Here is a 26,459-nt window from a genome sequence, read left to right as displayed (position 1 = left end):
TGTCCTCCCGCATAAAGCCGCAATATACCGCTCCTAAAAAAAAAAAAAAAAAAAAAAAAAAGATGCACGTGGCGGCGGAGCTGAACAGCTGACATGTGGTCAAGACGTACAGAGACCTGTCACAGTGTCACCTGTGCATTGATATAAACTTCAACCTCAGACTGTCTGCTTCCCAGATGATCACACAGGGAGAGCATGAAGCTGCTTGTGTGATGAGTGTGTTACAGAGTTCTGTATCAATGTTTAGGTTTATTCGTCAGTGCTTTATGTTGTCATGATAATTAATATATGCTGAGAAACAAGTTTGTAAATCAAACAAATCCTACAGGAAAGACCAATTTATTTTTAATGAATCAAATATTGTTTTGGTCATAGTAACTAATTCTCTTCTCTCTATTTTTTTTTTTTTTTGGGGGGGGGGGGGGGGGGGGGCGCGCACAGCTGTTTATTTTTCATTAAGGGGGGGTCACTCTCTCACACTTTGAAAACCCCTGTTATAGATCCATGGTATATGTCTATGGTGTGTCATCTATCTGTGTGACGTGTGAGGTCATGGTTGACGTCACTCGGCCTTGGTGACGTGTCTCCCACCATGACGGAGAAGTTTGCATCTGGATTTTGATGATTTTTTTTTTTACAGAGAGAGCATGAGGTTTTCACTGACAGCAGGTCCGGAGCTTTCAGCAGCAGCAGCTCACGGTCTTCTTCACCGTCACTCGGGTTTTAGTTTTATCTAAACCAGGTCACTTATTATTATGATATATTATTATTATGATATATTATATATTATTATTATTATCTCAGGACTCTCCCACCTGGACTGAGGTGTGAGTCCTGAGCACCATCGGGTTGAAGGTGCTGTGTGTTGCTGGGGAAGACTCAGAGTCCTCCTGCCTCACCCTCAGAACCGAACTCACCCGACAACAGCCAATCAGAAAATTCTCCGCGGGCGTCGCTAGGCAGATCAGCGCCGCGGCGGCCAATCAGAGCGCTGCAGCCGGGAACGGGCGCAGGCAGCGGAGACAGACCGAGTGACAGCGTCTGAGTCCCGGGGAAGAGCATCACGGAGCCTCCCGCCGTGGAAACACCGCGTCCCGCCGCCACGATGCCCAACAAAACCAAGAAGGAGAAGGTGAGTCCGATGCTCCGTTTCCCGCCACACGGCCCCTGTCACACCGTAACGTCACCGGGAGGCTCGTGCAGCGGCCGTTAGTCCGGCCGGTCCAGACTGCAGCTAGGCGACAGGCCGTTAGCTCAGCGCGCTAGGCTAACCGTTATTTTTACAGTCTATCTATGGGCTAGCCGTTAGCTCAGCAGGCTAATGATGCGTTCAGGACTACTCGGAACTCTGACACTCCAATATCAAAACTAGAATATTAGGGCAATAAAACATTACAAAGGGCCCCAAAAACAATTAAAAATAATAATAAAAAAGGTATTGTAAAATAGTGAAACAGATCATTTAAAATCGAAGAGAAACATCAACATGAATCTACCACAACATCACTAGTTAAGTAGCCTAAATATTGCATATATCATAACGTTTCAATGTATTTTGGCGTCTAAAAATGCATTTTAATCGATATTTTGCCATTGACAGTGTTTTGTTTTCTTCCTTTATATAAATTCAAACAGTACATTGAATTTCAGCGACTATAAATAAGTAATAACATTTACAGACAAAGCAAACAACTGTAGACACAAACAGACAAAAAATAAATCAATAAAAATAGAAAATAATGTCATAGAAAATGAGTACATAGACACATAGATCAGTAGTACAAAAGAAGACAAAAATGGCAGGACTATTTTCAAATGAAGACATTATAGGCTAGTAGACTACGGAGTTTTACAGTTTTAACAGGTTTTTTTTGTTGTTGAGGGTTGCAGATTGTTGTGTGACTTAAGATAACTGACTCTCAGATAATGTTTTCCCTTCCTGCTTTCTAAAATGGGATTTGATGCGTTTGATTGCACTTTTTCAAGTAGGAGGTAAGAGATTCTCTGAGTTCCGAGTTGACCTGAACGCAGCATTAGCCGCCGTTAGCTCCGCGGGCTGAAGCTAACCGCTATCCGCAGTCAGAGCTCCGTCCGGGTGAAGCTCCGCAGCAGAGCCGAGAGGAGCTGCTGCTGAGCCCCGGGAGGAGCTGCTGAGCCCCGGGGAGGAGCTGCTGAGCCCCGGGGAGGGACCGCAGGATGCTCCGGTGAATTATTCATCGGAGGAAAAGAGGCAGAGTGTCGGTGTGAGCTCACCTGAGTCACGGTGTCAGTGGTTCTGGTCAGTGGTTCTGACTGAGTTCTGCAGGTGTCAGTCAGTCTGTTGGACCGGGACCGGGACCAGGTCTCATCACATGTGGATTTATCTGTTTATTTGGATCCCCATTAGCTGTTAACTCCTGCAACATCTAGGCTGCTCCTCCTGGGGTCCATGTTACAACATGCATATAAATCCAAATAACAATAATAATTTAATTATGATTTACATGAACACAGTTTCGGACGCCCCATGCATTTGTGAAATATTGCATTATTAATAAGAATCACTCTTAGGTTTTAAGTGCAATCTCCTTTAGTCCAGTGAGTCTCAGCCAAAATGCTAAACAAATCCTAAAAAAGCTACTAAAAACTTAAAATTGATAAAAACAAGGAACCTAACACAGGAAACACCTGAAGATCCAGATTCTCCAGACAGATTCAACATAGTCATTTCCCAAATACACATGCTCACACACTCACACCCACACACACAAGGACCTGTGACTCATCCAGGGAGGAGAGGGAGCAGGTGACCGGACCCTCCTGGACCTGGACTAGGACCTGGTAGATTGATAATGTACGCTGTTCCTCATACATGGACTGTCTTTAGGGAAAGTGCCTTCAAAGCAGTCACACCCTCGTCCTGGAATAAATTACAGAGTCGTCTTAAATTGGATTATCTCCCAAGTATGGAAGATTTGAAAGCTATAGGATCAAGGACTATTTGACTGCTGCTGAATGCACATGTTCTCTCACCGAACGCAGCTGGTGATTCTAATGTAATGATGTGATCTGCTGTTACTGTTTTAGCTGTTTTTGTGTTTGTTTTGTGTGTGTACTTGATGTGGATGTACTGTGCTGCTCTCTGGGCCAGGACCTCCTTGCAAAAGAGATTCTTAATCTCAATGGGATTATTCCTGGTTAAATAAAGGTTAAATAAAAAAAATTAAATAAAAACATGTGAATTTATTTCTTTATTTGGATCCCCATTAGCTGCTCCTCCTGGGGCAGACGTACATGCTCATCACGATAGAGAAAACCATCGCTAATAAACATACCTGCAGGTTTTTTAGACGTTTAAAGCCGTGTGGTTAGTCTTTTTAGGAGATAAATGTTGGTCTCATTGATGAAATCTTACAATTGTGGCAGTTGAATTAGTTTGAATGAAGAGTGAAGCTGTGAGAAGGAGGAGGAGAGGAGAGGAGCAGTGCTGCGGAGCTCTGTAGTCTATGTGCACAAATCACCACATTTACATCAATAAATAACTGTTTTACAATGAACTGACCAGTCTGCATATATTTTTAATTTATTTTATATATTTATTTTTGCATTTTTATATTACATGTTACATGGTTACAGTAGCCTACATGGCAAAGACTACTCTATACCATCTTTGGTTAGGGTGAGACTAGGTCATGGGCACATTTCATTACACAATGTAGACTGGTCAGATGCAGACTGGAGATCTGGCAATTTGCCTACTGCAGATTTAGCTTTTGTTTGCATACTACATTTTGGCCAAATCAGTATAGGTACTAGTAGTAGACATCGTCATGGTAACACAATGCTGAGGGAGTGGTTCATTTGCATTTAAAGGGAGGGGCCACTGAAACAGACAGGATGAACAGAGCTGTGATGTTTGATCTTTGGGGTATTTTGACCGAAGCACGTCACAGACATGTCTTTAAGACACCCAGGAACTATTTTAGTTGGTGCAAAAAGGAGCATAATAGGTCCCCTTTAATCAACTAAACCACCTGTGATCAGAGCTGTAACCAGTGATTGATTGATTGATTGATTGATTGATTGATTGATTGATTGATTGATTGATTGATTGATTGATTGATTGATTGATTGATTGATTGATTGATTGATTGATTGATTGATTGATTGATTGGTTGGTAAATGAAGAACTAGATAAAATCTTTTCATTGAATCAATAAACTGATCAGCAGATCACTGTTGTTGTTTGTTTGTCAACAGGAAACGACCAAATCTGCCAAAAGCAGCACGAAGAACAACAACAACAGCAGCAAAGATGCTGCAACAGAAAACAACGACGAGGTGAGAGACACACACACACACTCTCACACACACACACACACACACACACACACACACACACACACACACACACACACACACACACACACACACACACACACACACACACACACACATAGTGTGTTAAAGGGATAGTTCAACATTTTGTCAAATTGGCCCATCACCATAATCCCTATAGTCATAGCAGTAGGTTCGTTACCTTTAATTGTCGGTGCAAGCTGTTTTTAGAACGGCGGAGCAGAGCCGTGAGCTGCTCAGAGCTACGCTACGGAGGCTCATTATGGGATTTCTTGGTTTCCCTCATCAAACTCATCAAATACACAATCCAACAACTCCACAACGCTCTGGTGGACAAGTTGTGAGCTGCACATTCACCACGCTATGAGATAATAACACAACGTTACCACACAGAGTTGTTTTAGAGGGAAATTCATGCAAAACCACTGATGCACGTTGCCTTCAGGGACAGTTTTTCATCAACAGTCTCTGTATTTCCCGTTCTAAAAACAGCTTGCACCGACAATTAAAGGTAACAAACCTACTGCTATGACTATAGGGATTATGGTGATGGGACTATTTGACTAAATATTAAATTATTCCTTTAATTCTGTATAACATAAAATAAACACCATAAACATAAAAACTCTGTTCTAACTCTGTGTGTGTGTGTGTGTGTGTGTGTGTGTGTGTGTGTGTGTGTGTGTGTGTGTGTGTGTGTGTGTGTGTGTGTCAGGCCCAGCAGCAGCAGAGCGGCAGTAAGCGTCCCAGTAACAGCACCCCCCCCCCCACTCAGCTCAACAAGATCAAGTACTCTGGAGGACCTCAGCTGGTGAAGAAGGAGCGGCGCCAGAGCTCGTCTCGCTTCAGCCTCACCAAGAACAGAGAGCTGCAGAAGCTGCCCGCACTCAAAGGTGACCGAGCCCGACTTAAACCTCAACTAAACCTCAACTTAACCTCAACCTAAAGGGACATTGTGTAACTTTTCCTGTTATCTCTTCATGAAAATCGATTATTTGGTTCAAACACTGCAAAAACTCCACATCTTTCCGAGAATATTTGTCTCATTTCTAGTCAAAACTAACCTCTTTCCACTTAAAATAAGACTCATCACCTAAAAATGAACTTGTTTTTAGATCATTTTCACTTGTTTCAAACTAATTTTCACTTGAAATAAGTAGAAAAATCTGCCAGTGAAAGCAAGTTGTTTTGTGTTTGTAATAAGAAAGAAAAACTTGCTCCACTATCAGATTTTTCTACTTATTTCAAGTGAAAATCTGCTTGAAAGAAGTAAAAAGTGTCTAAAAACAAGCTACTTTTTATGTGATGAGTCTTATTCTAAGTAGAATGAGATTCGTTTTTTTTTTTAAGTATATTTTTTGGCTTTTTTGCCTTTATTTGACAGCACAGAGCGTTACACTGATGCTGCATTCACCTGCAGTCGGGCAGACGGCCGTCGCTAACAAACCAGATGTCGTTTTAGTCACAGAAGTCCAGAGAAAGACGGTAAAACAATACCACATCGCCATGACAACATATTGTCACCTGTATTGTTTTGCCTCGTGCTGACGGACCACTTGTTTACATAGAGGCTTGTTTATGTCCGTCTGCCGTCTGCCCAATTTCACCTGAATGCAGCAAGAAAAAGTTGCTTGCGATATACAACCACAACGCTAGATGGGAGGAATTCCTACACAATGTCCCTTTAAGAAGGTTTTGTGAATCCGGCTGCAGGTCGGATTGATTATTGCTTATTGATTACCTGTGTTACCCCCCCCCCCCCCCCCCCCCCCCCAGATGCCCCCCCCGTGGACCGGGAGGAGCTGTTTGTGCAGAAGCTGCGTCAGTGCTGCGTGCTGTTCGACTTCGTCAGCGACCCGCTCAGCGACCTCAAGTACAAGGAGGTGAAGAGGGCGGGGCTTAACGAGATGGTCGAGTACATCACGCACAACAGTGACGTGGTGACCGAGTCCATCTACCCCGAGGCCGTCATCATGGTGAGACACACTCACACTAACACACACACACTAACAAACACACACTAACAGACACTCACTCAGAGTGTGTAGTAACACAGGGTTCTTACGGATCCTTAAAAAGTCTTGAAAGGCATTGAATTCATTAATCTAAAAACAAGGCCTTAATTGGCATTAAAATGTCTTAAATCAATTTTTCAAACGTCTTAAAAATGTTAACACTTGGTAAGTGGTATTTTATGGTTGTAATTAGTCTCAAATCTCAAAATAATTGGTAACATTCCTACATAGAGAAGTTAGTGGCGGCCGTCAACGCTAAATCTCTCACCGTCTCCAGCTCCAGAGTCAGTGTTTTGTTTTTTTTCGGACTTTTTATGCATTTATTTAGAAAGGACAGCTGGAAAGAGACATTTATTTTGAAAGGACAGCTGGAAAGAGACATTTATTTTGAAAGGACAGCTGGAAAGAGACACAATCCAATGTTCATGTAGCAGTCACTTTACCTTGGATCACATAGGAAAGTGGGTCAAATTGTCCCTATAACCCTGTGATGTAATTGATGTGGTGTTTTTTTTTCTTTTTTCTGCATTTGTGTTTATTATGAAGTCGGTCTTAAATTTCATTTCATGTGGCTTTAAAAAAGTCTTAAAAAGTCTTAAATTTAACTTGGCTTAAGCTGTAGGAACCCTGTAACAGTGTGTGTGTGTGTGTTCAGTTCTCAGTGAACTTGTTCCGGACTCTTCCTCCGTCCTCGAACCCGACCGGAGCAGAGTTCGATCCCGAGGAGGACGAACCCACGCTGGAGGCAGCCTGGCCACACCTGCAGGTAGGTGTGTGTGTGTGTGTGTGTGTGTGTGTGTGTGTGTGTGTGTGTGTGTGTGTGTGTTACTGTGAGCTGCAGTGTTGATGGTCGATGGAGTTTCAGACTGATTGAGCTGATTGATCCCAAACTGTTGTAAACTGTGTCCCTTTAAAGATTCTCTTCACATTTTCTTTTCTTAAAGCCCCAGTGTGTAACTTATTTGTCTTTTTATGATCAAAAATCAAACCTGTCTTTCATAAATCCGTATTTGACTGAAGGTGAATCACAGCTGCTACAAATGAAGCTTTCTGGTTCCTTAGAATGAGTTGTTACAAGTCGTTACAAATACATAAGTGGGCGACGCACCGAACCGAGGCGGCCATGTTGCATCGTGACCGTAGGTAACCACAGAAACATCACCATGACAACATGTTGTCAGACCACTTGTTTATCCTGTTACATGCAGCGTCTGTTGTCTGTCTGACGTCTGCCCCATTTCACCTGAATGCAACATCAAGAATACGTTCAGATATGCAACCGCACCGCTAGATGGAGGGGAACTCCTACACTGGGGCTTTAAACTGATGTCATCATCAGCTGTTGTTGTTTTCCCCTACACTCACCTGTGTGTGTGTGTGTGTGTGTGTGTGTGTGTGTGTGTGTGTGTGTGTGTGTGTGTGTGTGTGTGTGTGTGTGTGTGTGTGTGTGTGTGTGTGTGTGTGTGTGTGTGTGTGTGTGTGTGTGTGTGTGTCTCCTCAGCTCGTCTATGAGTTCTTCCTTCGCTTCCTGGAGTCTCCAGACTTTCAGCCAAACGTCGCCAAAAAATACATCGACCAGAAGTTTGTAATGTCGGTAAGAGCTGCTGCAGTAGAGACAGATGTTCCAGGTGTTCCAGATGTTACAGATGTTACAGGTAGAGACAGGTGTTAGGCAGGGCATCTTTATTTATACAGCACATTTCATACCAAGACAACTCAATGTGCCCTAAAAACACAGCAGGAGCAAAGAAGAATAAAAAAGTAGAAGAAAATAAAATAGATAAAGTTTAAAGTTGTTAAAAAGAGCTCAGCTATAAGCACGTGAGAATGTTCTCAAATGATTTCAGTTCAGCTGGTAGTTTGTTCCAACAGCTAAATGTCTGGTCTGAACTCTGAGCTCCACTATCTGACCTGAGGCAGTAGATCTCAGAGCTCTACTGGGTTTAGACCAGGGGTGTCAAACTCATTTTAGTTCAGGGGCCACATTCAGCGCAATTTGATCTCAAGTGGGCCAGACCAGGTAAAATAAGAGCATAATAACCTATAAATAACAAGAACTCTAAACTTTTCTTTTTGTTCTAGTGCAAACAAGTACATTATTAAGATATTTACAGTATATTATTTATCCTTTGACAAAACATATTATGAAGAAACAAATTTCCTGAGAAAAACATGTGCAGTTTCGGCGATATTATGCCTCTTCTGTCTTTGATATGATTTTCATACTTGGCAAATTCATCCCGCGGGCCGGATTGGACCGTCTGGCCGCATGTTTGACACCCCGGTTTAGACTCTACTAACAGTAGAGACAGGTGTTTCCAGATGTTCCAGATGTTCCATGTGTGTGTGTGTGTGTGTGTGTGTTGTGTTTTAGCTGCTGGAGCTCTTCGACAGCGAGGATCCCAGAGAGAGAGACTTCCTGAAGACCATCCTCCATCGGATCTACGGGAAGTTCCTGGGCCTCCGAGCGTACATCCGCCGCCAGATCAACAACATCTTCTACAGGTCGCACACACACACACACACACACACACACACACACACACACACACACACACACACACACACACACACACACACACACACACACACACACACACACACACACCGACAGGTTTTATTTTAGAGGAATTGACTAGTTTTAGTTTAGTTTTTATTTAGTTATGTAACACTTTACAATAAGAGTCCCTTAATTAACGTTACTTAGTACATTACTAAGCATTAATATATAAACTAATGTGTTAATTAATGCTGAGTAATGCATACATAATGATAACTAATTACATTATTCAACTTTTATTATTACTTAACTAACTTTGAGTAGTAAACATTAATGAACTGCTTACTAATAGGCTACATTAATTAATGTGTTTCCTAATCCTAAGTAATACATAATAATGATTGTTAATATATCTGTAAACAGTTAATTAATGCTTAATAATGTACTAACTAACATTAATTAAGGGACTCTTATTGTAAAGTGTTACCAGTCTTAGTTTTAGTTTACATATTGAGCTGTGGCAGCTTTAAACATCTCTAAGAATCTGACTCTACTTTACTTTAACTCAGTTTCTCATTGGTCACTGGAGGTTGGAGTTGGTTCCTTTTTGTCAAAATGGTCATTTTTGTTTTTATTTCAGTTACTAGATCATTTTCCCACTGCTAGTTTTAGTTTTAGTTTTAGTTTTAGTTTTAGTTTTAGTTTTAGTATAAACTACAATAACTCTGGTCCGGTCTGGAACTGTAGTTGAGAACTCTTTAGTGATTTATCTCCAGTTATTTTCTACATGACACAGAGTCGACAGGACGGACGTGTGTGTGTGTGTGTGTGTGTGTGTGTGTGTGTGTGTGTGTGTGTGTGTGTGTGTGTGTGTGTGTGTGTGTGTGTGTGTGTGTGTGTGTGTGTGTGTGTGTGTGTGTGTGTGTGTGTGTGTGTGAAGCTGCTGAGACGACTGAGTCCTGTTTCCATGGTGACGAGAAGGTTCTGACCCGAGTGTGTTTGTTGTTTCCAGATTCATCTACGAGACAGAACATCACAACGGCATCGCTGAGCTGCTGGAGATACTGGGGAGGTAACACACACACACACACACACACACACACACACACACACACACACACACACACACACACACACACACACACACACACACACACACACACACACACAACTATAAACTTTATTTGTAGCTATAGAATAAAACTTAAAGGACAATTCCGGGCAAATTCAACTCGGGGCTGTATTTTAATTTTAACATTTTAGGTCTAAAAGAAGGAATCTGAAGGAAAATACAGCCCCGAGTTGAATTTGCCCGGAATTGTCCTTTAGGAAAAAAATAAAAATAAAAAAGGATTCTGTGTGTGTAAAATAAGATAATTAGTGATAATGAGAATAGTGATAGTAGCCTATATCAATAAACAATAAATACACTCCCTCTCAATTCTATTCAATTCAATTCAAATTCTCTTTATTGTCATGAATGTTACGAGAAGTAGCATCAATAATCAATGAAACAAAACAAATACAACTCACAGAATCAAATATATACAAATAAAAATGAAGAATAAAAGTATATATACATTTTGTATACCCTATATGTGTGTGTGTGTGTGCTGATGAAGTTCTGTCTCTCTCTCTCTTATACATTGGGTTATACACAGACTGGGTTTCATTAGGCAGTTGCAAATTGTTATATATAATGAAATATACAGTATATATACACATAGTTCATATTAAATGATGATAATAATAATAATAATAATAATAATAATAATAATAATAATATATGTATATATATGTATTAAAAGAAATTATTTTTCAACAAAGTAAAGATAAATGGGTATTAGATACTTGGGGTAAACCAAAACTGCTACTTACTGTGAAATAAAACAGGTATTTGGCCCAGAAAACTATGTTTAGTATAATTAGTCTAAAAAGAAAAGATCTCTGTGCTCTATGAGAACTGGTGTTATTGGTCCTCATATCGAGACAGGCTGATGTGTCGGCACAGCAGAAGACGATAGAGTTTGTAATTTATGTGACATCCAAGAGGTGGAGAATGAAGTTCATTTAGTGTTCTACTGTCCTTTCTATGACTCTATGAGACAAATATTGTTTAGTAAAGTAGATCCAAATAACAAATTAGTGTGGTTAGACGATGCTGAGAAGCTAAAACATCTTTTTCATTTGAATATTTTTGCATTTTCTTTATTTCATGAAAAGGGCAACGAGACGAAGAGCGATATGTAGTTGAGTATTGAAAGTTATCTTAAACTGTTTATTTATGTCACACCTGAGTGGCAGGTAACACCAACAGGAAGGACTGTCTAGTGTCTAGTCTTTGTTTTTTGTATTTGTTATTGTGTCTTGTAATCTCATATGGGATGGGCCACAGTGGTGGCATGACACCAAAATAAAAAATGTATTCATTCAATAATAAATGAACTCTCTCTCTCTCTGTCAGTATAATCAACGGCTTCGCTCTGCCGCTGAAAGAAGAACACAAGATGTTTCTGATCCGAGTTCTTCTGCCGCTGCACAAGGTCAAGTCTCTGAGCGTCTACCACCCGCAGGTCAGTGACATCACCGCTGACATCATCACTGTGTGACATCATCACTGTGTGACGCTGCGCTCGCCGGGCGCCGTGCGCTAACCGTGTGTGTGTGTGTGTGTGTGTGTGTGTGTGTGTGCAGCTGGCGTACTGTGTGGTCCAGTTCCTGGAGAAGGACAGCAGCCTGACGGAGCCGGTGAATTGCCGTGACGACGCCACACACAAAAAAACCTGCAGTGTTTTGTTTCCATAGTAACACCTGGGCAACACGATGACAAACGGTTCTTTCAAAATAAAACCGTTTTTTTATTTTTTAGATTGTATCATATTTTATCACATAATAGACTTTTCAAAATAAAAGCTTTCACAGTCTTTATTTGCTCCATCTCGTTGCCATGACGACTCCTGACACGTCACCTTCAGTTGACCCATAAACAGGAAGTGACAGGGACTAGTTTGTGTGGCGGAGGGACTGTCACTACCCGATTTGTGTAAATACTGGTCTGTGCATGCGCGAACCGGCCGCCATCTTGGACCGCTGCCTACGGCAACTCCACTTGGACAAACTTCATCAGGGCGCTGCCCGATCTGCGTACAAGCAGAAGTCTGCTTAAAGTTCTGTACATTTAAAATACGGTACTGTGAAAATGATTTTTTTTTTTAAAGTGACAGTCTGTTTAACTGACATGTTGTAGCCGACCGCGGACGTCCGTCACAAGACAGCCGCACACGGCGGGCAGCGATGCAAATCGGGTAGTGACAAGGACACACGGAAACAAACTGATCCAGGTTCAGTTCTCTGAAAGCAAAGTGAGGGATTTTCAAAGTAGCGTGTTGTTTCCTGTGTTTCCTATGTGACCTTTGACCTCTGACCTCAGGTGATCATGGGGCTGCTGAAGTTCTGGCCGAAGACCCACAGCCCCAAGGAGGTGATGTTCCTCAACGAGCTGGAGGAGATCCTCGACGTCATCGAGCCCTCGGAGTTCGTCAAGGTTCAAGAACCGTTGTTCAGACAGCTGGCCAAGTGTGTGTCCAGCCCGCACTTCCAGGTAACACAACGAGTGTTTTTAAAGACATGTACGCCGGTGTATCAGCTCCGTCACTGCTCAAATCAACCGCTGCCGTTTGAAAAGTAGTGACATGTTTCTGCTACGTCACTAAGGCAACGGCCGTTAAGGGTGGAAAGTGTCCATCGATCCACACTCAGTGTTCTGGCTGTTTGAGTGAGCATAGCGCACTACGTTTTCACCCACTGCTCAGTTTGTGAACACACTTATGCACTCAAAATATTAAGTGTAAGTGCAGAAGTGTGCAATTTGGGACACACTACTGGTTTGATTTTAGTTAGCCGCCGCCATTAGCTGCAGCTGCTAACGTTATGACGGCGTTGAACCTTTCACCCCGAGTGACGACGAAGGCAAAGATGGCGACGCTGTGGATATGGCTGAAGATCAGCTGAGACTGATGGTGTTCCCTGATGATGATGATGATGATGATGATGCTGATGATGATGATGGTGATGATGATGATGATGAACCCCCCCCCCCCCCCCCCCCCCCCCCCCCTCCTCTCTCTCCAGGTGGCAGAGCGAGCTCTCTACTACTGGAACAACGAGTACATCATGAGTCTGATCAGCGACAACGCTGCTAAGATCCTCCCCATCATGTTCCCGGCTCTCTACAAGAACTCCAAGAGCCACTGGAACAAGTACGGGAGAGGGTGTGTGTGTCTGCTACTGCGTGTGTGTTACTGTGTGTGTGTCTGTGTGTTACAGTGTGTTACAGTGTGTCTCTCTGCTGTGGGTGGAAACACCGATACTGATCAGTAGAAGATCAATACTCTGCTCCCTCTGTTTACACTTATAACCCCAGAGCGACTCGGTTCTGGTTCTCCTCCTCCTCCAGCCCCCCCCCCCCCCCCCCCTCTGGTACCTGGTTGTGTTCTGGTTCCACGTGATACTAAACGTGACTTCACTTTATTCTATAAGTGGTTGTTATAGAATAAAGCGACTGGACTGAGCTGTGATGGAGAAGGACCTGAACCTGAGTGTTTCCCCTAGTAGCTCTTCTGCTCTTCTGTCTGACTGTGTGTTCACACCAGAAGCTTCCAAAGCCTCAAAACACTGGAAGTCAATTCATTTTCAATGAGCCGGCGACACTGAGCGACCAGAGCGTCAACTGGCACCGCCGCGCTTCCAAAGCTTCTAAAGCTTCACCAGACGAGAAGTTGAGCCCTGGTTAACTTTAGGGTAACTAGCTGTCTGTCAGCTAGCGGTCAGAATAGAGACGTACGCAGGCGTCCCCGGTTCGAATCCTGCGTCGGGCAGACCTTTCCTGCATGTCATTCCCCCTCTCTCTGCCTCCCCCTTTCCTGTCTATCTCACTATGCTATCAAAAAAAAAAAAGCCAAAAAACGTGGACGTGACGACCAAAGCGGCTGAAAAAATGTGCCGCTTTTGAAGCTGTCTCGTCTGAAGCACAACCTCAAGCTGCAAGTGTAATTAGGGCCACGGGCTATCGCACCGGGCACTGGTCATGTGATCGGTCTGGATGAGTCAGACCAACAGGTCGGACCGCGATTGGCTCCTAGATTTCCTGTTTTTCAAGGGGGGGGCGGGGCTCGTTCTGTTGGCAGGGGGCAGGGGGGGGGGGGGGTAGAGTGGAGCTGTAACTGTGTAGTGTAAAAGGGCCAGAAGCTAAGCTAATGCTAACATCAGGTTGTATGTGGAGGAAGACTCTGCTCAGGCTGATGAGGACTCCTCTCTCCTCCTCTCCCCTCCTCCTCCTCTTCCTCTTCTTCCTCCTCCTCCTCCTCCTCTTCCTCCTCCTCTTCCTCCTCCCCCCCCCAGGACGATCCACGGTCTGATCTACAACGCCCTGAAGCTCTTCATGGAGATGAACCAGAAGCTGTTTGACGACTGCACGCAGCAGTACAAGGCTGAGAAGCAGAAGTAAGAACTCTGACCTCTGACCTCTGTGACCTCTGTGACCCTGCTGAAGGTCATCGCCATGACGACTAACAGCTGTTTGTTTGTTTACTTCCTGTTTCCTGCAGAGAGAAATACAAACTGAAGGAGAGAGAGGAGGTGTGGCACAAGATCGAGGAGTTGGCTCGCCAGAACCCACAGGTACCGACTCACCTGAGTCTAACGCTGCATTCAAAACAACTCCGACATCATTGCGTTCACGCTGCAGGAACTTGGAAGAGAAAAAACCTGGATACCTAAAGGAAGTTTGTCGTATTGTGGCTCATAGCTGAATAGTAAAAATCAATGCAGCAGTAAATGATGTTTGTTTTGGAGGAGAGGAGACGCTGCAGATGAGTGCACATAGAATGTTACAGCCTTGATAACAGTTAAACCTTATTTCAGTCACATATGAAGAACACAATTTCACACAATACAACAATCACAGCTTCATATAAACGTATTTCATATCGGCTACTGCAGTAATACACAAAAAATGTAGCCTGCCAAGTCAGACTACATCATTACCATGTCTAGTCTGGCAACGAGCGGTAGACCTCGGCTCAGTCCAGGGGGCGGGATGAAGGCTGTCTTTCAAACTGCCTCTGCACCAATAGGGTAGCGCTACGACCAATCAGAGCAAAGAGCAGGATGCCGTTAGCCTGACAAGCCAATTAAAATGTATGTCGCCATGGCGTTAAGCCGCCCAACGACTCTCTAAACAGATAGAGCGCTGTGATTGGTCAACACAAACGGTGTTCCAGACTCAAAAAGTTCCTATGGCTCGTTTCTAGACCCACCTACGGAGCAAAGAGATTTGCTGCTGCTGCTAGGGGGCAGAGAGATTTATAGGCTACAAAAAATATGCATTAAAACCTCAACAAATAACTTAAAATGTCTAAATTCTAACCGTTTAAGACGAGGGCGGCCATGTTTTGATGTTGTCGTGACGTCAAGCCGGAAAGTCGGAGCTCTGAAATGATACCTGAGTTTCCGACCTGTAATTATTTCCGAGTTCGACGCCGTTCAATTCATTTTTTACAACTCGGTTTTGAACGCAGCATGTGTTTCCTCCTTGTTGAACTAACTGTTTGTGTCTTGTCCCTTTAGAGCAACAAGCTCCACCCCCTTCGCCCTGGACTCCACCCACAGGACGAGGTCAGAGCTCTGTTACACAGTCATTATGTAGATTACACGTCGTCACGGTTACAGGGTTTTGATTCCTCTGTGTGTGTGTGTGTGTGTGTGTGTGTGTGTGTGTGTGTGTGTGTGTGTGTGTGTGTGTGTGTGTGTGTGTGTGTGTGTGTGTGTGTGTGTGTGTGTGTGTAGTACATGCTGTACAGCGACAGCTCTGTGGCCGTTTACTCGATGGAGACGGAGACTCCGACCGCTGAAGACATCCAGCTGCTGAAGAAGACGGTGGAGACTGAAGCCTCACAGGTACACACACTCACCTTAAAGGGACAGTCCAACATTTTGGCAAAATTGGCCCATTGCCATATTAATCCCTATAGTCATAGCAGTAGGTTCGTTACCTTTAATTGTCGGTGCAAGCTGTTTTTAGAACGGCGGAGCAGAGCCGCTAGCTGCTCAGGGCTACGCTACGGAGGCTCATTATGGGATTTCTTGGTTTCCCTCATCAAACTCATCAAATACACAATCCAACAACTCCACAACGCTCTGGTGGACAAGTTGTGAGCTGCACATTCACCACGCTATGAGATAATAACACAACGTTACCACACAGAGTTGTTTTAGAGGGAAATACAGAGACTGTTGATGAAAAACTGTCCCTGAAAGCAACGTGCATCAGCGGTTTTGCATGAATTTCCCTCTACAACAACTCTGTGTGGTAACGTTGTGTTATTATCTCATAACGTGGTGAATGTGCAGCTCACAACTTGTCCACCAGAGCGTTGTGGAGTTGTTGGATTGTGTATTTGATGAGTTTGATGAGGGAAACCAAGAAATACCATAATGAGCCTCCGTAGCGTAGCTCTGAGCAGCTCACGGCTCTGCTCCGCCGTTCTAAAAACAGCTTGCACCGACAATTAAAGGTAACGAACCTACTGCTATGACTATAGGGATTATGGTGATGGGCCAGTTTGACTAAATGTTGAACTATCCCTTTAACCCCCCCCCCAGGGCCTGAAGGACCTGAAGAAGGACAAGGTTCTGATGAGGAGGAAGTCGGAGCTTCCTCAGGACGTCTACACCATCAAAGCTCTGGAGGCTCACAAGCGGGCGGAGGAATACCTGACAGCCAATCAGGAGGCTCTCTGACCCTCTGGCCCCGCCCCCCCTCCTCCTGACCGTCTCTCTGGGGAGGAAGTAACGGTTGCCGTGGAGACACTGGCCCGGGGGTCGGCCGGGGGCGGAGCTGACGCCGCGCTCCGGGGAAGAAGAGAAACAGAAGAAGAAGAAGGAAGACGCCGCTGCCTCTAAGCCCCGCCCCCTCGGCCTCTAAGCCCCGCCCCCTCGGCGCCGGCGCCCAATAGGACTCTGTAGAAGCTCCGTCCGTCCCCGTTGCCGTGGTGTTTGACGTGTCAGCGCTCCCTGTGATGATGTCATCAGCTTCCTGTTGCACCTTCATCGCTGCTTCACACAAACACATGAACTCACCACGCCGCCGTCGCCATGACGCCACGACGCCTGAACGCAGCGTCTGGTCCCTGAACGCATCACGGCCTCTTCACCACAGGAACCAGAGTCTTAGTCCTGGTCCTGGTTCTGGTTCCACACAACAAATAAAGTCTGAAAGTCTCCGTCCAGTACAATCTAGACTGGTCCAGACCAGACCAAACCAGACCTGGGGCCTCATTTATCAAAGAGGGTGTAAAACTGCTACTACATTTTTGCGTACGGCGAAAAGAGGAAAATGGCGTACACCCAAAATATTTACACCTTTTTCAGATCTATCAAACTGCGTACGCACAACTCTCCGCAATTTCTCTTTGATAAATCACACTGGACCCAAGAATGGTGCACACGTGAACACACCTCTTACTCCGCCCCCGGAACGCCATATATGGTCAGCACGTGCATATTAATTAGCCATGTGCTCTATGGAGCGGCTACAAAGTGACAACGAAGACAACGGGCGGAGGGGTGGGGGAAAGAAAGCGAGATACACGGCGATATCGGGCAATAAATCAGTCAGAAAAATTATCTTGCATTTTAATAAGCTACAATAAAAACAAAAACCTCCCAAATCTCAACAAAATTAATCCCAAATTTGGCGGAGAAAAGTGCGTACGCACAAAACGGGGGGAAAAGGGTGTAAAAAAAGGTGAATCCACAATGATAAATGAGGCCCCAGACCAGTTCAGACCAGTTCAGACCGGTTCAGATCAGTCCAGACTCCAGTTCTCCTGAAGTGGAACGCGGCTCTTCACATTTGTCCCACGACGCCTGAACGCAGCACAGAGAGTTCACTGACTCAGCAGCTTCAGTCCAGAGCTCCGCCCCCTCAGCCTGACCCGACCAATCAGCTGTCAGAGCTCCGCCCCCTCAGCCTGACCGACCAATCAGCTGTCAGAGCTCCGCCCCCCTCAGCCTGACCCGACCAATCAGCTGTCAGAGCTCCGCCCCCTCAGCCTGACCGACCAATCAGCTGTCAGCCTGGAGCGGAGGCGGAGTCGAGACGGACGAGGACGATGATGATGATGATGATGATGAAGATGATGATGATGATGATGATGAAGATGATGATGATGATGATGATGAAGATGAAGATGAAGACGAAGACGACGAGGAGACTCAGTGAATGTAGACGTCCAATCAGAATCCAGGAGGAGCCTGAAACCTTTGATTCCAACGTGATTTTTTTTCTTATATTTGTGATTTGTTTGTCTGTCTGTTTTTTGGGTGGGCGTTACCGTGGCAACGCCCCCTCGTCATCGGGTTTCGACCAATGAGAGCCGTCGTTTGCATGAGGTTTCGTTTTCAGTGTCGTTTTCGTCCACTCGGAGGCACTTGACCAGAAAATAACTGAATGTTTCACTTCACACGTGGCCGAAGGTCAAACAGGCCCCTCCCCCTCCCCCCCGTCCGCCGCCATAGACACGTTCAGGGGCCGTAGTAAATTATGCAATCCAATCAAAACGTCCAATCAGAACGAATCAGATCTGTAGGAAACAAACGAAACACGATTGGCTGCAACACGACTGAGACACGCCCACTTCCTGTTTACCTGTTACCTCACACCTGCCGGTCTGAGCCGTCACATGACGCGTCACATGACGCGTCACATGACGGCGTGAGGCGGGCGCGGTCCGACGGTACGTTGGCTCACGAGGACAAAACAAAAGTTGCAAGTTCAGACGCAAAGAAACAATGCAGCGGTGGGCGGGGCTTCAGGTCTATGTGGGCGGGGCTTCCGGGCTGATGGGCGTGGCTTCGAGTCTGAGGGGGCGGAGCTTCGGGCCTGAGGGGGCGGGGCTTCAGCTCTATGTGGTCGGGGCTTCGGGCCTGAGGGGGCGGGGCTCTGAGTGTATCACCACAGGCTGTATATAAGCTGATGCTAACACCCGCTACGCTCTGTTCTGCTCTTTTCTATGACGTAAAAACTTCGACCAAATGTAAAAAAAAACAAACCTTTTTATTCGCTCTCTGGCTCCGCCCACTCTCACCGGGTTGAAGCTCCACCCACAGGCCCGGAGCGCACGTTTGTTGTTCATGTACTTGTTTTGTATTTTCACTCTGGTTTCTGTCGTCGTTCACAAAGTTTCACACTTCGACCTTTTTATAAAGTCTGAACTTTATTTGGCTCCGCCTCTTTTTGGCGAGGACCAAATGGAGGCGGAGTCTAACAACAACAACCTGAAGTTAAACACCTGAGTCACTGAACCATCATCAAACATCAAGTTGGAACAAAGTCGAATAAAAACGAAACGTCTCCTCTTGATGCTTTTTCTTTTTTTTTTTTTTTTTGGTCCCGCCAAAATAAAAGCAGAATGAGAACAGGAACTCACTTCCCGCCAAAATAAAAGCAGAATGAGAACAGGAACTCGTTTCCAGAGACGTGAGTTTGTGTTTTTAACATTTTAAAGTTAAATCTGATTTTTATTGATTCATGTCCGTGACGGTTTTAAAGACTCAGATTCCCATGATCCTCTGCCGCTTTGTTTCGAGTCTCGGCTTCCTGGTAGTTTTATGCAGAACTGCATCATGGGAGTTATTTGGTTTTTCATCCGACTAAATTCACTGTGAAGACAAAATTATTTTACTCCCATGTCGTTTTTAATGAATTAAACGACAAGCTCCGCCCACAACAGTTTCCAAGTACGAATGTGTGAAGTTCGTAAATAAATCCAAGATGGCCGACGTCTGTTAGCTAGAGCGCTAACTTCCTGTTTCCTGTGTCACATCGGGGACGACGACCACCTGCAAACCAGAAGAAGAGCGTGTTGTCGTGGCGGCGACAGTTTTACTTCATATTTCATCATGTGTATGGACTCTTGGCCACGCCCCCTCCCACAGGCCACGCCCCCTCAAACAGGCCACGCCCCCTTTGTTTTATTTTATACTCTGCTGGTTTTTCTCTCTCCCTCTCCCTCTCGTTCTCCTCGCCGTCGTGTGGGCGTGTCTTTCAGAGATCCGCCGCCGATCAAAAGATCTGTTGCTCGCAGGCGGTGGGATAAGCCCCGCCCCCTCCCTCCCTCCGTCGCCTTCGCCACTGGACAAAATGGCCGCCACAGTCACTAACTAACTTCAAGTGAAGCTGCTCATTCCTCCAGCAGGGGGGGCGGGGCTTCACCACAGACGGTCGTCAACGGTGACATCACATCGCGTCTGAGCCGAGGTGTTTTAAACTCCGCCTCCTTGTTTACATACCGCCAGGCCACGCCCCCTGCTGGACAGACAACAGGAAGCTCCGCCCCCAACACGACGGCCGTTTGTCCGGCGGCGAAGAAGAAGAAACATGAATTTAAATATGGCGCCTCTCTCTCTCTCTCACTCTGCTGCTTCCCGTCGTCTGTACATACGTTGAACTTTAATTAGCTCGAAGCGTTTCATCGTATGAAAGTCTTGATTTTGTACAGATGTTGATGTACAGAACAAAATAAAAGAAATAAAGTTGACAAGTTTAATCAGTTTGTTTCTCTTGCACACACACACACAGACACACACACACACACACATACAGATAATCATCAATACACAATTAAACAGGAAAATAAAATAAAAACATTTTCTTTAAAGGGATAGTTCACCCAAAATTCAAATTTCACTCATTATCTACTCACTCTCATGTCGACTAAGGGAGCTCACTTTTCTTCTTCCAAAAAGACACACCAAAAAACATCCAAATACCTCCATGCTGCTCGTATGTAATGTCCCTCTTGTATTGAAGCCCCGACATGAGAAATTGTTCCGAAAAAATTAAATAAGTCTATATTTTAAGCTTGTTTGTAGCGGAAGCTCCCCGTGTTAAAATATAGACTTTTTCGGGACAATTTCTCATGTCGGGGCTTCAATACAAGACGGACATTACATACGAGCAGCATGGAGGTATTTGGATGTTTTTTGGTGTGTCTTTTTGTTATGAAGACAGTTGGTATCCATTTGCAACCGTCATATGGACATGCACTGCTACGCCGAGACCCCCTGTAACTCAGAGAAGCCACGGAGGACTCTGAAACTTCTCCCAGCCCTTAGTCCACATGAGGGGGAGGAGGAGATAATGAGTTGAAATTTCAATTTTGGGTGAACTATCCCTTTAACTCATTGAGTGCCGCGCTCCTTTCCAAAGTTTTAGTCAAGTGTACCGGCAATTTAGACCATTTTTGACTTTTTATGTAGAGCCACAGTGTATTCTATATTATTGCCACCAACACATACTGTGGCTCAATTGAAAGGTGAAACTTAATGCTTCAAGTGGCCACAAACCGTTTGTTTCTACGTGCCTCTGTTCCTGAGAAAAGTCAAGCTAAACATGGCTGGGTTTCACCAAAACCCCTCCTTTTTTTCTAGAAAAGGAGATAGAGCGTCTTTTATGAAAGGTGCTCTGTTTGTGTCTGTCGCTCTTCTGACACTCGCATTTCTGGATCAAAGGGCTCGTATAAGATAAATATATACAACAGTTGTTCTATTCACAAAACCACCAGCGGGGGCGGGGGGGCGCCACTAAACAACAATAACACAGACGCACCGTGCCGTGTCACAGCTTCTCCCCGCGGAGCGTGAGGGTCAGTCGGCCACCGCGCCTCGGGAAGACCGGTCCCGCCGGTGGTCGCGGTCCTTCTGTGGTACGGGTCGGTGATGCCGGTCTGCTTTGGCCCAGAGACCATCAGATTTTACCGCGGGAGGACTTTGGGGAGTACACGGTGTTGCTCCAGCTGAAGACCGGGCGGACTGTCGGCTGAGAGCTTCCTGGTTCAGCTCCGAGCTGCTCGAGCAGCTGGAGCAGCAGCGCGGGTGAGAGCAGAGCAGCTGCTGCATCTGCGCTGCAGAACTCGTTTGCAGAAGCCGAGTTATGATAAAAACTTCCAGATCATGAGCTGTCATGTGACTTTGATCGTCATCTATTTCAGTTCTCCTCGTCGTAGAGTCCCCAAATTTACATATAATGTGTATTAAAGTGTCTATTTTCATAATTTAAAAAAAAAGCAAAAAACGTAAAATTACGTTTTCGGCACTCAACGCATGGGAACGAAAAACGAGAAATTACGTGGTTGGCACTCAATGAGTTAAAAGGCTTCAAGGTTAAAATGAGACTTTTACACTGAAACTCAAACAGGATGTTGCTCATCTTCATCTGCAGGTAATTTCCTCTATTGATTAATAATTGGTTCGTGAACAGGAAGTAGAGAAGAACAAACGTTTAAACATGAAACAAAGAAGAAATATTTTAATAAAAAAACAACGAGATGAGACGTTCGCTGCTCCAGTTGTTCTTCAGCCTGATCAACTGATCAATCAGCCGATCAATCAACTGATCAGTTCGTTATCTGTGGCGCTCAGGTGACGACATCGACATCTCGTTAACTCCAGGAAACAGAGGCCACGCCCCCTCGGGAGGAGCAGCTGATCGATCAGCTGATCCGGATCAATCCAGGAAAAACAGTCCAGGTGTTGGTTCATTTAATCAATTCACTGTATTGATCCGACAATCGATCACGTGTTCTTTACAGCTTTAATTAAGACGTGTTAATATTGACATGAACGTGAGCTGATCGATCCGTTTATTTTCATCTATTAATTATTCCCTCGATCGATCGATTATTGATTTGATGTGTAAACGACAAATGAAACTGAGAAGATTCAAAGTTTTAATTGATTATTGGAGAGTTGCTGATTGATTGATTGATTACGTATCGGATGATCATTCAGCTCTGAACCTGTAAATGAATTTATTGATCAAAATTATCTAAATGAGTCAAACAAACACTGGAATGAGCTGTAACATTAAGCCCCGCCCCCCCGGTGAAACTCAGCAGCTTCTGAAGTTTAAATGTGAAACTCATGTTTGTGATTCTCGGCTTCAGACCGACTCTGTGATCTCCCACCCTGCGTCCGTGTCCCTGAAGTGGTCGTGGTGCGTTCAGGGTCTCGTGGTGCGTTCAGGGAGCGTTCATGTTGTTGCGGCGGTTGAGACGCAGCGCGCCGGCGTTCTGCCGACTCTGCAGCGTGTTCTCCACCATGTCCTTCCACTGGTCGTCAGAGATCTCCTCGGCCCACGCCGGCACGCCCAGCGACGGCAACGCCACGGCCGCCATTGTCCTCTTCACCAGCTCCACGTGGTCTGTGGAGACAGGAAGTGATGTCATCACCACAAGTGGTTTTTCACAACAAGAGTTTTTAAGGTGACCAGGGTAAAAACTAACAGATTTCACCATGAAACTTCCCAAGTTCATCACTCACATTAAGACAAATACTTTTTGTATTACAAGTTCTGAAAGCTTTTATATTTAAATATGTAAATGAGGCAATATCTAATTAAATATGCACTAATTTGCATAGATTTCCAGAAAAGAAATCTGAACAATGGATAAACCTACTTTGTTTTATTTTGTTGACATATTAGAGTCAGAAGTTTTTACAGCGGGGCTCCGTGCAGCACTGCATGTCCATATGACGGTTGAGAACGGAGCTCACTTTTCTTCGTCCAAAAAGACACACCAAAAAAACATCCAAATACCTCCATGCTGCTCGTATGTAATGTCCCTCTTGTATTGAAGCCCCGACATGAGAAATTGGCCCGAAAAAAATTAAATAAGTCAATATTTTAAGCTTGTTTGTAGCGGAAGCTCCCAGTGTCTCAGTTCACTGCTCTTCCTGTGTCCACAGGAACAATTTCTCATGTTGGGGCTTCAATACAAGAGGGACATTACATACGAGCAGCATGGAGGTATTTGGATGTTTTTTGGTGTGTCTTTTTGGACAAAGAAAAGTGAGCTCCGTTCTCAACCGTCATATGGACATGCAGTGCTGCACGGAGCCCCCCTGTAACTCAGAGAAGCCACGGAGGACTCTGAAACTTCTCCCAAAATTTCAATTTTGGGTGAACTATCCCTTTAAAGACTTTGACAATAACAATCTATATAATTTTACAGTCCATCGTACTTTTAAGATTGGTTGCTGATACAAAGGAAATGACATCATTGTTGAGGAGAGAGAGAGCTTTACAATGACACCTGACATGACATGGGTCAGACTAACTCCTGGTGACTGACCTGCGTCCATGGGGATGGAGGAGCGGCTCCTCAGCGCCGCCGCCCCCTCGGCGTCCTCCTCCTCCTCCTCCTCGTCGCTGTCGGGGGGCGGGGCTTCAGGCAGGTGGAGGCCCATCACCTGCAGGAGAGAGACAGACAGCTGAGTCTGCAGCAGCCAATCAGGAAGCAGAATCAGTGTTCTCAACCCATTCTAGCACAAACCCTGTCCTGGTCTTTGCATTGTTGCATCTTCATTCATTTTATTTTATCCATCATAAATAGTCTTTTTTGTTTTGTCATAGTAGCTTCTCTCCTTTTCTCTAAACTGTGAACACAAACCCCAATTTTCAAGCTACATTCACAAAACCTCAGACTCTTCTTGCAAAACCAAACTTTCACCTCATAACAGTTCAATCTGGTGCCCAAAACTGAACTATGTTGTCAAATCAAAATTAAAAACACTACTGAGCAGTCACTAAACACTACATAGAAAAATAGAAAACACAAAGCTCAGCACATGAAGCTGTAGAAGTAAATGTTTATCCTTCACTGTAGCTAAATGCATGTTGCAAAACAAAAAACCTGTGCATTTACACTGTAGCACTTCTCTCCTTCCCTTTATTTCACCTCCTTCCCTCTCCACATCCATTTCATCCCCTTTTCCTTCCTTCTTCTTTTTTCTTCCCAGTTCATCCCTCCCTCCCTCCCTCATCCTCTCTTCCTTCACCCTGTCGTCTCTCATCTTCTCCTCTTGCAAAACAAAAAACCTGTGCATTTAGCACTTGTACATAGTACTACTGTACAAAAACAAGTACAAAAACCATAAATCCTGCACATTTACACGTAGCAGTTGTACAGTACAAAGAAAACAGAAATCTTCTGCATTTAGCACTTGTATGCAGTAGGTCTATGTAAAAATAAAGTACAAAAATATAGAAATGAGAAGTGCACAACTCAGCCACAGCATCATTTCTCTGTACTGGATCAGGCCACAGGACTTCATCCTGAACTGACTCATGTATATACAGTATGTTCCCTCACATCATTGGACACAAGTGTGATCAATTTTGAGTTGTTGTGTTCAACCGGTGAAACTTGAGCTTTAGTTGTGTTTGACTTTTGCCACCTGTGCTCAGCATTATGCAACACAGCTGCATCACAATGAAAATGTGTTGGTCAGTTGTTAAAGTCTAAACAGGTGGTTTTGACAAAAGAGAAGAGCGACTGATTCAATCAGTTGGTTCAGACAACAGGGTTTAGTGTTTTAGCAATTGAGAAAAACTGTAACGTGCATTGTCCTCCTTAAATAAAAATAAAATGAAATGAAAATGAAAGGAGGGAGAAGGGGGGGGCTGCTCACCTCGATCCTCTGCTGCACCTGCTGCAGCTGCTCGGCGTGCGACCCCCCCGCCCCCCCCTCCTCCTCCTCGGCGCCGTTGGCTCCATCCGGCTCCTGGTTGAGAGGCTGGTAGTAGTAGCCCCCCCCCTCGCTGCTCTCCTCCCCCTCCCCCTCTCCGTCCTCTCCATCCAGCTCCATCTCCCCCCCCTCCTCCCCCTCCTCCCCCTCTCCTCCTCCTCCTCCTCCCCCCCCTCCGTTCCACACCGCCCCCCCCGGCAGCAGCGTGCCGTCGGCCGGCCGCTCGTCCTCCCCCAGCTCGTCCTCGGAGCTCGGTAAGACTCTCTCCGGTCCCATGGCGGATCGACACACTTCCATCCACAGACACAGCACCTGCAGGGGGGGGGGGGGATCAATATATATATATATATTATATATAATACATCTCATCTTTGTTTCATAAACACAACTTCACATCTGGATCTTCTTTCCAAAAAACATCCAAATACCTCCATGCTGCTCGTCTGTAATGTCCCTCTTGTATTGAAGCCCCGACATGAGAAATTGTCCCAAAAAACATTAAATAAGTCTATATTTCAAGCTTGTTTGTAGTGGAAGCTCCCAGTGTCTCAGTTCACTGCTCTTCCTGGTCCGTCCAAATCTCGCGAGATTTGCATTGACACCCAGTTCACGGCTCCGCAAATCACGTGAGATTCCGGCAGAGCAACACTGGGAGCTTCCGCTACAAACAAGCTATAAATATAGACTTATTTAATTTTTTTCTGAACAATTTCTCATGTCGGGGCTTCAATACCAGAGGGACATTACATACGAGCAGCATGGAGGTATCTGGATGTTTTTTGGTGTGTCTTTTTGTTACGAAGACAGTTGGTATCCATTTGCAACCGTCATATGGACATGCACTGCTACGCCGAGACCCCCTGTAACTCAGAGAAGCCACGGAGGACTCTGAAACTTCTCCCAGCCCTTAGTCCACATGAGGGGGAGGAGATAATGAGTGACATTTGAAATTTGGGTGAACTCTCCCTTTAAGAAGCTGGAATCAGAGAATCTGGACTTTTTTTTCTTTAAAAACT

General features: G+C 44.9%; 2 protein-coding genes across 3 annotated transcripts in view; one reads left to right on the top strand and one right to left on the bottom strand.

Moving 5' to 3' along the window:
* The first annotated feature begins 1,019 nt into the window (after positions 1-1,019).
* Positions 1,020-17,245, top strand: ppp2r5d (protein phosphatase 2, regulatory subunit B', delta). 2 transcript variants are annotated; one of them, XM_083987755.1, is made up of 17 exons: positions 1,020-1,132; positions 4,240-4,320; positions 5,054-5,231; positions 6,115-6,314; positions 7,009-7,119; positions 7,855-7,947; positions 8,728-8,858; positions 9,866-9,925; positions 11,318-11,426; positions 11,548-11,601; positions 12,284-12,454; positions 12,985-13,112; positions 14,254-14,355; positions 14,460-14,532; positions 15,481-15,528; positions 15,700-15,810; positions 16,516-17,245. In XM_083987755.1, exons 1-17 carry the CDS (start codon positions 1,106-1,108, stop codon positions 16,651-16,653), a joined length of 1,815 nt encoding a protein of 604 aa, XP_083843881.1. In that variant the 5' UTR covers positions 1,020-1,105; the 3' UTR covers positions 16,654-17,245. The 2 variants fall into 2 exon arrangements, with proteins under 2 accessions (XP_083843881.1, XP_083843880.1); XM_083987754.1 differs by having other exon boundaries at positions 12,985-13,124.
* Positions 17,246-22,785: 5,540 nt separating this feature from the next.
* mea1 (male-enhanced antigen 1) overlaps positions 22,786-26,459 on the bottom strand; it is a 272,028-nt gene continuing 268,354 nt past the window's right edge. Inside the window, exons 3-5 of the mRNA XM_083987793.1 lie at positions 25,387-25,755; positions 24,048-24,165; positions 22,786-23,116 (exon numbers count right to left, since the gene is read on the bottom strand). Of these exons, the coding sequence (XP_083843919.1) occupies positions 22,935-23,116; positions 24,048-24,165; positions 25,387-25,740 (654 nt within the window). The 5' untranslated portion in view covers positions 25,741-25,755 and the 3' untranslated portion in view covers positions 22,786-22,934. The remainder of the gene's footprint in view (positions 23,117-24,047; positions 24,166-25,386; positions 25,756-26,459) is intronic.

The sequence above is a fragment of the Trachurus trachurus genome, assembly GCF_905171665.1.
Source record: "Trachurus trachurus genome assembly, chromosome: 15".
Classification (NCBI taxonomy): domain Eukaryota; kingdom Metazoa; phylum Chordata; class Actinopteri; order Carangiformes; family Carangidae; genus Trachurus; species Trachurus trachurus.
Note: the sequence above shows the minus strand (reverse complement) of the source record. Positions and strands in the feature narration are given on the sequence as shown.